This window comes from Choloepus didactylus, chromosome 3 (assembly GCF_015220235.1).
Source record: "Choloepus didactylus isolate mChoDid1 chromosome 3, mChoDid1.pri, whole genome shotgun sequence".
NCBI classification, from domain to species: domain Eukaryota; kingdom Metazoa; phylum Chordata; class Mammalia; order Pilosa; family Megalonychidae; genus Choloepus; species Choloepus didactylus.
The window spans coordinates 42,977,141-42,989,743 of NC_051309.1; the positions used below are offsets into that span (position 1 = coordinate 42,977,141).

General features: G+C 36.9%; 1 protein-coding gene across 4 annotated transcripts in view; it reads right to left on the reverse strand.

Moving 5' to 3' along the window:
• The window catches only part of PDS5A (PDS5 cohesin associated factor A), a 188,076-nt gene that overhangs the window by 96,319 nt on the left and 79,154 nt on the right, over positions 1-12,603 (reverse strand). For all 4 annotated transcript variants that reach the window (XM_037829628.1, XM_037829625.1, XM_037829626.1 and 1 more), the window contains 2 exons: positions 9,478-9,604; positions 4,211-4,291 (listed from right to left, as the gene is read on the reverse strand). In XM_037829628.1, coding sequence (XP_037685556.1) covers positions 4,211-4,291; positions 9,478-9,604 — 208 coding nt within the window. The remainder of the gene's footprint in view (positions 1-4,210; positions 4,292-9,477; positions 9,605-12,603) is intronic.

A 12,603-nucleotide genomic window follows, 5' to 3' on the forward strand; every position in this document is an offset into this window, starting at 1 on the left:
AAAAAGAAATATCCTGGGAGAAACCCGTTTTTGAAACACAATCTGGGAGCAAAGGAATATGATGCCAGCCTTCCCAGACAACAGAGGTGTTCCAGACACCATTGGCCATTCTTCTGTAAAGGTACCCTGTTGTTGACACCTTAGCTTGGATACTTTTATGGCCTTAAGACTGTAACTTTGTAACCAAATCAACCCCCTTTATAAAACCCAATGAATTTCTAGTGTTTTGCAAAATGGCAGCATTAGCAAACCAGAATACCATGTATCTGATAAGAGACTGATACCTTGCACATATAAAGAATTCCTACTACTCAACAACAGTGGTATAAATAGTGCAATTATAAAATGGGCAAAAGATATGAAAAGACATTTCTCTGAAGAGGAAATACAAATGGCTAAAAAACACATGAAAAAAATGTTCCTCTTCACAAGCTGTTAGGGATATGCAGATCAAGACCACAATGAGATATCATCTCACATCAATAAAATGGCTGCCGTTAAAACAAACAGGAAACTACAAATGCTGGAGAGAATGTGCAGAAACTGGAACTCTTATTCATTGCTGGTGGGACTGTATAATGGTATAGCCACTCTGGAAGACAGTTTGGCAGTTCCTCAGAGAACTAAGTATTGAGTTACCCTACAATCTGGCAATTTCACTTCTCAGTATATACCCAGAAGATTTGAAAGCAGTGACACGAACAGATATTTGCACACCAATGTTCACAGTGACACTGTTCACAACTGCCAAGAGATGGAACAATCCAAATGTCTTTCAATAGACAAGTGGATAAAAATATGTGGTATATACATATGATGGACTACACAGCAGTAAGAAGGAAAGACATCACGAAACGTAACAACATGGATGAACCTTGAATACATAATGCTGACTGAAATAAGCCAGACACAAAAAGAGATACTGTATGTTACCACTAATGTGAACTCCATGAAAAATGTAAAATAAGTGTCTTATAATGTAGAATTTAGGGGAGCCAGAGACAGACAGAAGCTACTGAAAGGGTAACGATAATCTAATATGTACAGATATGATAATGAGGGTGAGCTAAATGGTATGGGAATGGTCAGCTGTGACTACGGTCTGTTAATGTGATTTTAAGTATCAGTGATACACTGAAGGTAAACATTTCGTAAATGGTTGTTTAAAGGCATGTAACCCACAGAATAGCACCACAAACCTAAATAAGTGTTAGCATGATATACTTATAAGGTGTGACACTGCTGCAGAGGGTTAACTACAGAGTGGTATATGGAAAAACCACCCTTTACATATTAAAGACTATATTTAATAGGAATACCTTACAAGCACTACACTAATACTAGGGATCAATAATTAGCAGCGGATAAGAGCTCTGGGATGTATTATGTTATGATAATTGTTCAAAGATGAGAGTGATGATGATTGTACAACTAAGTGAAGATAATGTAAGAAACTGACCATTTACCTTTGGATAGAATATATATTAAGTGAAATTAGGAATCCACTATTTAATAAATCAAACCCCCAACTTGAGATGTGCTCCTGTGAAACTTAGGGTTGTAAATCAGAGGCTGAGCTCTCCTATAATTATCCCTAAGGGGCACTTCCAGGGAACCTCTTTTTTTGCTCACATGTGGCCTTTTTCTCTCTAAGCCCAACTCAGCAAATAAATCCATTAACCTTCCCTCAATGAAGAACATGACTCCCAAGGGAATGACTCTCCCTGGCGACATAGGAAATGACTCCCAAAAATTAGCCTGGCCCTGGCACTGAGGGATTGAAAATGCCTACTTGATCAAAAGGTGGAAAAAAGAAAGGCAACAAGCTAAGGTCACAGTGGCTGAAAGATCCCAAACAGAGTCAAGAGGCTATCCTGGAGGTTTCTCTTATGCAAGCTCCAGCTAGACATCCCAAATGGCCACAATATGCCATGCCTTTACCAAAAGTAGTCCCCCTACCTGAGATTCTATAAAGATTCACTCACTAAATTTTATCTCTCAGAAACTTAAATCCACCAGAGTGTTCCTATGCCAGACAAGTCCTAAAGCCCAGAGGCAACAGCCTCTTTAAGAACAACAATAAGATGCAGCCCCCTTCCCCATGCTGTCGACACCCCCTCCAATATGAACAAGTTAGGGTGCTAACTGCCTAGACATCCCTGAAGATGGAGAAAGGGATTAAGTGAGAGGAACAAGATAAGATTTAACAAAGGTCTGTGAATACTGAAACTTTATATAAATATATATATATATTTTTTAGATGCTGGAGTGTTAGAATAGCTGAGAGGAGGTAAATGACATGGTGGAATTGTAACCTATAACATCCTTTGAAATTTGCTCAATAGCTGCTCATTGAATTGTGCTAAGAAAGTCTTTACCTTTCGGTATATACCCTATATTGCATAATAAGGAAAGAACTGTAATACACAATTTTTGAAATTACTTACATAACTGCTTGTTGAGCTGTTAACCGAAAGTTAACACCTTTCTGTAAGTATGTTACATTTTACAGTGACGGAAATAGCTGAAGTTGTGGAACTGTGACCCATGAGATTCTTTGAAATTTGCTAACTACTTGTTAAATCATACTTTTGAAAGTTATCACTGTTATGTACATATGTTAAAGTTCACAATAAAAAACACATTTTTTTAAAAAAAGATAAAAGCTATATTCACAAAGATTATTAATGAAAGAAATCCAAATACAAAGAAAACAGAAATGGTTAGACAAATTCAAAGGAATATTTACAGCCATGCATATTTTAGATGTGGAGACAATGTCAAAATATTTATACATAAATGAAAGAACACAAAATTTCTTAGGGAGTATGAGAAAAAATAGGTATGACGTGAGCAAATATGCACCAATGAAATTAACTACTATATTAAAGTAATGGAATTACAAATATTTATTTTTGGTTGCTCAGAATTACTTTACTGATTTTTTGTTAAAAAAATAAGGACAGAACAAATTCCTACTCAATAAAGTAAAACAAAACAAAACATTTTTCTTACTGTAAAATAATATTCAACAGTGTTTTAGAATGGCCTAGAAGACATGGAGATAAAAATATACAGATAAAGAGTCATAAAGACCCAAATATAAAGTTGAAGGAATAAATTGAAAGAGACTGGCATATCCAAGGGATAAAAAGATATACGTATGTATACATACTATTCGTCTGAGTTACGGCTGCTGTAACCATGTACCACTAACTGGGTAGCTTAAACCAACAGAAATGTATTATCTCAGAGTCCTGGAGGAATACAAGTCTGAAATCTGTAGGGAAGAATACTTCCTTGCCTATTCCTAGCTGCTGGTAGGTTTCCAGCAATCCTTGGGCTTCAGCCTCTTCATCAGTCATCTTATGGTGTTCTCTCCTCTGTCTGTGTCTGTCTATGTCCCCTCTCCCCTTCTTATAAGAATATCAGTCATACTGGATTAAGGGCCCACCCCACTCTGGTATGATCTCATTTTAACTTATCTAATTCCATCTGTAATGACCATATTTCCAAGTAAGTTCCCATTCTAAGGTCCTGGGAATTCAGACTTCAAAATATCTTTTGGGGGGATACAATTCAACCCGTAACACCATTCTAGCAAAAGAAATTAACTTTGGTGGAATATTTGTAAATTCTGCTCCCAAAACATTAGAGGTTATTTGAAATCTAGAATTCCTAGCAGAGTGAACTTAAACTATAGATAGCATTTTTGATGAAGGGAGTTTAATATACTAGAGAGGATAGCTTTTAAATGCAAAGTCAGCCACAGAGCTATGAGCCTATGACCATGGGGATGATCAAACGGCTGAAATTCATTGCAGTATAATCAAGGTAGTAAACCCAGGGAGAGACAGGAGGTGACTATTATAGAAAAAGTGTCCAAATATTAGAATAACCCAAGAAGCTAAAAAAAAAAAAAAAGATATGCATAAAAACAAAGCAGTATAAGAGGGTGTGTGGGTTGTTGAGTTTTCATAAAGTAACATTTTTCATCTTGTATCATTTTAAAACAACATCAGTAAGATTTTTAAAAATATCCTGTATTTCTCTGACTTTGGTCACATTTCGAAATATCAGTCTTTTTTATGTGCTCTGAATAGATGCAATAATGGCTAAATAAATCTATATATGTGAGAAATACTAATAAATCAGTACACTTTATTAACAATTACCCAACTAAGGAATAAACACAGGCAGAAATACATACATTGGCAATGCATGCCTCGATAGTCTGGACTGTCCTTTTCAGTAGAAATTTTGCTAGGTCAAAAGACTGTTTATTTAAGTTCTGAAAAAACAGAATAAAAACATGCAAAGTTGAAAATGAATTACTGAATTTATGAGACAGCACCATTAGAGCACAAGACAAAAAAAGAAAACTCAAATCCTCCCTTACCCCTAACCACCCCCCCTCCATTATTGACTCATAGTATTGGTATAGTACATTTGTTACTGTTGATGAAAGCATGTTAAAATACTACTAACTGTGGTACATAGTTTGCAATAGGTATATTTTTTCCCTATATACCCCTCTATTATTAACTTCTAGTTATAGTGTCATACATTTGTTCTAGTTCATGAAAGAGATTTCTAATATTTGTACAGTTAATCACGGACATTGTCCACCACAAGATTCACTGCTTTATACATTCCCATATTTTAACCTCCAACTTTCCTTCTGGTGTCATACGTGATTCCAAGCTTCCCCTTTCCACCACAATCACACACCATTCAACACTGTTAGTTATTCTCACGATAATGTGCTATTGTCACCTCTATCCATTTCCAAACACTTAAGTTCAGTCTAGTTAAACATTGTGCTCATAATAAGCAACTGCTCCCCATTCTTTAGCCTCATTATATGTCCTGGTAACTTATATTTCATGTCTAAGAGTTTACATGCTATAATTAGTTCATATCAGTGAGACCATGCAGTATTTGTCCTCATGTGCCTGACTTATTTCACTCAATATAGTACCCTCAAGGTTTCTTCATCCACCCATTTTTTTTAAAGATGGTTTTGTTTACCCACCATATATTTTGTCCTAAGTAAACAATCAATGGTTCCCTATATAATCACGTATTTATGCATTCACCACCATCACCACTATCTATATAAGGACATCTCTGTTTCTTCTACAAAGGAGGAAGAGTCAAAGGTAGAGAGACCAAAGAAAAAGGAAAAGAAAGAAAAAAAATGACAGGGAAAAAGCAACAAAAGGAAAGACAGAATCAAACTGAAGTAAAATGACAGACTCAAACAACATCACCAATGCCAAGAGTCCCACACCCCTCCCTTATATCCCCCACTTACAGTCATTTAGCTTTGGTATATTGCCTTTGTTACATTAAAGGAAGCTTAATACAATGTTTCTGTTAATTATAGTCTCTGGTTTGCATTGATTGCATTTTTCCCCAATATCACCCCATTTTTAACACTTTCCAAGGTTGACATTCATTTGTTCTCCCTCATGTAAAAACATCTGCATATTTTATCACAATTGTTGAGCACTCTAGGTTTCACTCAGTTATACAGTCCCGGTCTTTATCTTTCCTTTTTCCTTCTGGTGACCCACATGCTCCTAATCTTCCTCTTTTAACCATACTCACAGTCATCTTTGTTCAGTGTTCTTAAATTGCTGTGCTACCATCACCCAAAACTGTGTTCCAAACCTCTCACTCCTGTCTTTTCCTATATGTTTGTAGTGCTCCCTTTAGTATTTCCTGTAGAGCAGGTATCTTGTTCACAAACTCTGTCATTGTCTGTTTGTCAGAGAATATTTTAAACTCTCCCTGTTATTTGAAGGACAGTTTTGGCAGATATAGGATTCTTGGTTGGTGGTTTTTCTCTTTCAGTATCTTAAATATATCACACCACTTCCTTCTTGCCTTGATGGTTTCTACTGAGAAATCAGCACATAGTCTTATCAAGCTTCCTTTGTATGTGATGGATCGCTTTTCTCTTGCTGCTTTCAGGATTCTCTCTGTTCTTTATGTTTGAAAATCTGATTATTAAGTGTCTTGGCGTAGGTCTATTCAGATCTATTCTGTTTGGGGTACACTGCACTTCTTGGATCTGTAATTTTATGTCTTTAAGAGATGGGAAATTTTCATAGATTATTTCCTCTATTATTGCTTCTGCCTCCTTTCCCATCTCTTCTCCTTCTGGGACACCCATGACATGTACATTCATGCGCTTAATGTTGTCATTCAATTCCCTGAGACGTTGTTCCTATTTTTCCATTCTTTTTTCTATCTGTTCTTTTGTGTGTAGGATTTCAGGTGTCTTGTTCTCCAGTTACTTAGTGTCTTCTTCTGCCTCTTGAACTCTGTGGTTGTATGTCTCCATTGTGTTTTTCACCTCTTCTGTTGTGCCTTTCATTTCCATAGATTCTACCAGCAGTTTTCTCAAACTTTCAATGTCTACCTTATGCTCGCCCAGTGTTTTCTTTATATCCTTTATCTCTTTTATCATATCTTCCCTGAACTCATTGATTTGGTTTTTGATTTGATTTAGCATATTTCTTTGAAAATCTTTGATTGATTCTTTCATTAAAGTGAAACAGTATCTCAACTGTATCTTAATTGAGGTGTAAGTTTCTTCCTTTGAGCCATATCTTTGTTTTTACTAATGTAATTTGTAGTTTTCTGTTGTCTAGGCATCTGGTTTCCTTGGTTACCCCAATCAGATCTTCCCAGACCAGACTGGGTTCAGGTCTCAGAATATTCAGTGTCAAGTTTCCCTGAGGGTGTGTCTTAGGAGACTGACAGACTTTCCTGTGAGACCTCTAGCCACTGGGCTTTTCCTAACCTGCCTAGCAGGTAGCACCTGTCAGCCTATCACCTCCCAATGGTGTGAAGAGGTGTGGCCCCTTTAATTCTCAGCTTAGGCTGTTTCTGTTTTGACTGTTTTTCCCCAGGCCCTGGGGTTTGAGTTCTGAGGGGAGGGCAGGCACTTGAGCTGAGCCCCACCTTCCTCCTCTTACGGAAGATGCACCCTCTAGGGGGTTATCTTCTGCATGTGAATTACTCCTTTGTCTCTCTGACCCTGTTAACTCCACCCCTGTCTGGGTTAGAGTCCTAAGAAGTGAAAATGGCTGAGGCTTTCTCCACCAAACCACTCAGGTTGAGAGAGAGAAAAAGGGAAAGAAAGCCCCCTTTCATAACCAGTGCACAGCTCCCCAGTTTTGCCTGTCAGTGAGAGAGAGCATCTGGTCTTCTGGGCTCCCTTTCCTGGGGCACAGGTGTTTTCTGGCTCTCTAAGGTCAGCCTCTAAAAGCCTCCATATTTTTCCTTTTTTCTTTTTATTAAAAATTTTTTTTTCCCTTCAGCCCACCTCCTCTCCACTGGGAGCAAGCTCAGGGTACTTTGCTGCTTGTTAGGGGTTTGTCTGTGTTTGTAGCTTGTATTCAGCGGTCCACATTTGTTAACTGAAATCACAGTTGTACCTGAGCTGAACTATATTTGCTTGCCTCAGGAATGCTTTCTCCCACAGTGAGGTCCTGCAGCTCAGCCTGCTGTGGGGGAAGGGGGCTCCTGGCGTGGGTCTGCAGTTTTTACTTACAGATTTTATGCTGCGATCTCAGCCATTCCACCCAATCCAGGCTGGTGTACCATCTGTGGACAGTCACGGTTGTCCCCCAGCAGTTGTTCCAGATTATTCACTAGTTGTTCCTGGTTGTTTATTAGTTGGCTTCAGGGGACTAACTAAATTCCACACCTCTCTATGCCGCCATCTTAGCTTCTCCCCAGCCAACTGGTTTTAAATGCAAAGTTTCAAACTGAATACAATGAATTAAAAACAAAAATTCACTAGATAGCCCAAAGCCCAAATGTAACCCAGTATCATTTTACTAAATTGACAATGGACATAGGGCTTTTTAATTTTGTTTATCTGTTAACCAATTTGAACTGGCAATTACACTCATCTATCTTAAATACACACATACCTCTAATTCACCATGCTCAGTATTTCATAGTCTATCGATGTGTGTTCTGAGTGAGAATGGATCTGGGAAGCACGTGAAGTAAAAGGGGTTCTTGATCAATTATAATATAACTATGTTTCCCCTTTGAGATTCCCACTGCACTGTAATAGATTAAAGGTTCTGCCAAAGATTGTAGAAAAAATATCTAGTCACATTTTTAAAAACTTAGCGTAAAAGGAATTCTTATTTTGAAGAATACCTATTAACAACTCTATACTTTGAAGTTCTGGACCAAACTGAGATGCAGTCACCATCACCTTGCGTCTCTCCCAAAAAGAGGCTAAAAAATCTGTATACGCTAAGCCAGTGGTCAGCAAACTTTTTCTGTAAAAGGCCTGATGGTAAATATTCTAGGCTTTGTGGACTATATGGTCTTTGGTGCTCAACTCAATCCTGCTGTTGTAACGTGAAAGCATTCACAGAAAGAACAAAAGAATTTAGCCTGGCTATATTCCAAAAAAACTTTGTTTACATACCCAGTGGGCTGAGTTACGCAGAAAGTCAGTTTTCTGACCCCTGTGCTAGGCTTTTATTCTGTTGGCAAAAGGATAAGACTGGCTTAACATTAAGGCAACCTTTCCATTTCCAAAAAGAGGATGTTTTTCCACTCGTGAAAATACTCTCTAGCTAGAATGTTAACAATAAACCTGCAATCTTATTCCTCTGAGTTCTCTCTTAATCTGCCTGAAATATAAGTGCCCTTTGTCAAACTGTCAAAATTATTACCAACTACTGTTTCATTTGAATTAATAAAAGTAATATTTAGAGTTGAGAACAGAATTTAAAGTTAATCACATCTTATTGTGAATAAGTTTAATTAGACACACTGTTCATCTAATATCTGATAATAGGTCACTGGACCATTAGTGGAAAAGAGCAGCAGAGCAAATATGGAAAATGTGGTAGGCCTGAGTAGAGCCCAGTGGTGGAGCTTGTGGGGAGCCAAGTCCTTCAGTTTCTCAGAAGAGAAACTGGGGGAGAGGGGAGAAACAAAAAGGAAATAGAGAGGAATGACACAACTCTGAATCATCCTCTCCTCTTTAACATTAACCATACTGCGTCTGCCAAATCTTTTTCTGAAAGCTACTAAGAGATACAATATGGGTTCTGACAAGAACTCTGAATCCTTATGGTCTGTATCTGCGTACAACGGAGGAAATATATTTTCTTTTCCAAACAAAAATAACCAAAAAGTCATTACTTCAAGTCCTTACAATTCCAAGATTAGATAGGACTGGTGAATATGAAACATTTTTAGTTTTCTATAAAACAGAAAGCACTAAATTGAATGAAAATTTGTCTCAATATACATTAACATATCTTCTAAAAAGAATAAAAGCTATAAGACTTATGTGTGTTATATTTTATTTGGGGCTGGGGACAATTACATGAAATGGCAAATCATCAAAAAACAATTCATTCATATGCGTAGAAGCACCATCAAATATTCAAATATTACTCTTTGATATCTTTATTCTCTACAGACCTTATGTGCAGGAATGAGGTTAATAAGAATGGAGTCCAATAACTCTTGAGTAACTCCATCACCTTCCATGATGATAGAACTCATCAAGTCCAACATGTGCATTTGTACCTTCTTATTGTGGCTATTGCTACAAAAGAAAAAAAGAAGAAAATTCAAAGATTTACAAAAAGAAAATTAAACTTCCCACTTTAAAACAATAACCTCAGATATAAAGGAAAGATCTTCACTTGAAGAAGCAAAGCCAAATTGGCAAAGAAGTTTGGCTACTCTGTTTACTTTCTCTCTCCGTTGACTATTACAGCAGTTATAATTTATTGTTGTAAAGTATTTTCCCAAAACAAAGACCTATAAGATGAAGTACATCCCTATACAATTAGGATTTCAAGGGTGCATTAAATTCAGCCAAACAAAAATGTTGTACAAAAGGCAGAAGAAGGAAAAAAAAGACACTTGTGCTTGTATCCCAAATTTTAAAAGGTACTAAGATTTAATGGCAGGAAACAAAAAATGTACAAGATGATAAAGATAAGACAGTTTTTCAAACTATATTTGTTTTTAGATCTTAATGAATTCCCAAAATAAGTAAAACCATATTCAAGCACACAAAAAAGCCTAAGCCAACACCCAAAAATAATTTGTTTTATCTAAAGCCACTTAATGGTTTTAGTTTATCAACACTAAAATTCAGAAGTTCGATATAAAATGCTTATCAGAACTTATGGCTAGAAGGATCTGAAAATGTCACCTTGGTATATCTCAAATAGTTTCAAACAAACAAATGAAAAATCCAGAAGGTATAAAAGAAAAAAAGCTGTGAATCAGTTTCAGCTGCTTCCTTAGCCAATGAAGAGTCAACTTTAGGCCTCCTCAATGAATGTAACAACTGCTAATACAAAGTGACTTCAAAAGACTAGCCACAAACTAGTCTTCTCTCCTTCCAAGTGTTTAACTAAATTCTTGACCTACCCATTTTCATATATATCAGGATATATATGCAGAGACAAAACAAGGAAAAAGATAATTTAGTTCCACTGCAGATACACAGGGGACTTTAAATAAAGACTAAAGTAAACTTTAGTATCATTTGTTTATCTCTCACCTATAATTCAGTAAGAAATCAACTTGAAATAAGGAATAATAGACCTTTTGGGCACTTAGTGGTAAAACACAATGAAAAAAAGTTTTTAAGTTGGTGGAAAAATCATCACATTCATAGCTAAATAGTTCCCTACAACTTTTAGTAGCGCCCCCCCCCCCAATATCTTATTTACTTTACTAAAGACCAAGAATGTGCAGGGCCATTTATGAAGCTGTGTGTACATCTGTACAGTGGAGGTGGTGGGTGGGAGATTCAGCCTGATGCCAACTAAAAAAAGAAACTGACTAAAAAGTATTTCACTGTCAGATTCATATGTACTTTGGGAGTAGGAAAGGAGTGGAGAGAAGAGACAAAAATTACTGCCACAAACGTAACCCATAACATTCTTTGAAATCATGTATATAACTACTTGTTAAATCATACGAAAGTTATCACCTCTATGTATATATGTTATATATCACAATAAGGAAATAACTGAAATTGTGGAACTATAACCCATAACATTCTTTGAAATTTGCTCTGTAACTACTTGTTAAATCATACTTTGAAAGCTATAACTGCTATGTATATATGTTAAATTTCACAATATATAATGTGTATTAAAAATATATATAAAAAAAATATTTCCACAGATCCCCAATCAATAAGCTCTTCAAGACTTCTTCTTCTAGGCAAGATGGAATAAAAGGGACAGAATTTACCCTCCTACTGGAAATAACTAAAAAAATGGACAAAATATATATAACAGCAGTCTTCCAACACTGGATATCACACAGATATTGCTGAGAGAGGGAAAAACAAATACATTGAATGCTACAATTTTCCCAGCTTACAGCCGTCAGAATTTCCAGGCCACATTGTAGGGAGGGGAACCCTGACAAAGCCTAGCGGTTTTCCTAAGTCTGGGGAGGCTACAGTGTGCAGACAAGTTTGCTACTCAGAGAGCAAGCTTTGGAGATCTGCTGAGAGTACCCTTTGAGTCTTCAGCTGCTTAATGATCAGCATACATATTAGAGAAAATTACTCAAGCTTGGGAAAAGAACCACCTAAAAGAAGTAGGAAGAACAATGCTTGGAGCTCACACAGGTTTGAAGAGTCCATGTTTCTGCAAGAAAGAGCTGAAATCCTTGAAATTCACAGGACACCTGGCAGAGCAATCAGATTTGGCACTTTGTTTGGGGGCAAAATTAGCCACAGTGTAAAGACTGCTCTGGTATCCCTTTAAAATGCTTAAATGCAGGCTTCAAAAGAATGAAACTTCACTGTTTCCCAGAAGAAAGCTCAAAAATATACATATACAAATCACTGCCCTCCCCCCTACGTGGGATCAGACACCTAGGGGAGTGAATCTCCCTGGCAACATGGAATATGACTCCCGGGGAGGAATGTAGACCTGGCATTGTGGGACGGAGAACATCTTCTTGACCAAAAGGGGGATGTGAAAGGAAATGAAATAAGCTTCAGCGGCTGAGAGATTCCAAAAGGAGCCGAGAGGTCACTCTGGTGGGCACTCTTATACACAATTTAGACAACCCTTTTTAGGTTCTAAAGAATTGAGGTAGTTGGTGGTGGATACCTGAAACTATCAAACTACAACCCAGAACCCATGAATCTCGAAGACAATTGTATAAAAATGTAGCTTATGAGGGGTGACAATGGGATTGGGAAAGCCATAAGGACCACACTCCACTTTGTCTAGTTTATGGATGGATGAGTAGAAAAATAGGGGAAGGAAACAAACAAACAAACAGACAAAGGTACCCAGTGTTCTTTTTTACTTCAATTGCTCTTTTTCATTTTAATTATTATTCTTGTTATTTTTGTGTGTGTGCTAATGAAGGTGTCAGGGATTGATTTAGGTGATGAATGTACAACTATGTAATGGTACTGTGAACAATCGAATGTACGATTTGTTTTGTATGACTGCGTGGTATGTGAATATATCACAATAAAATGAAGATTAAAAAAAAAAAAGAAAACCATGGGAAGCCATCGTAGGGTTTCCAACAGAAAAAAAAAATATATAC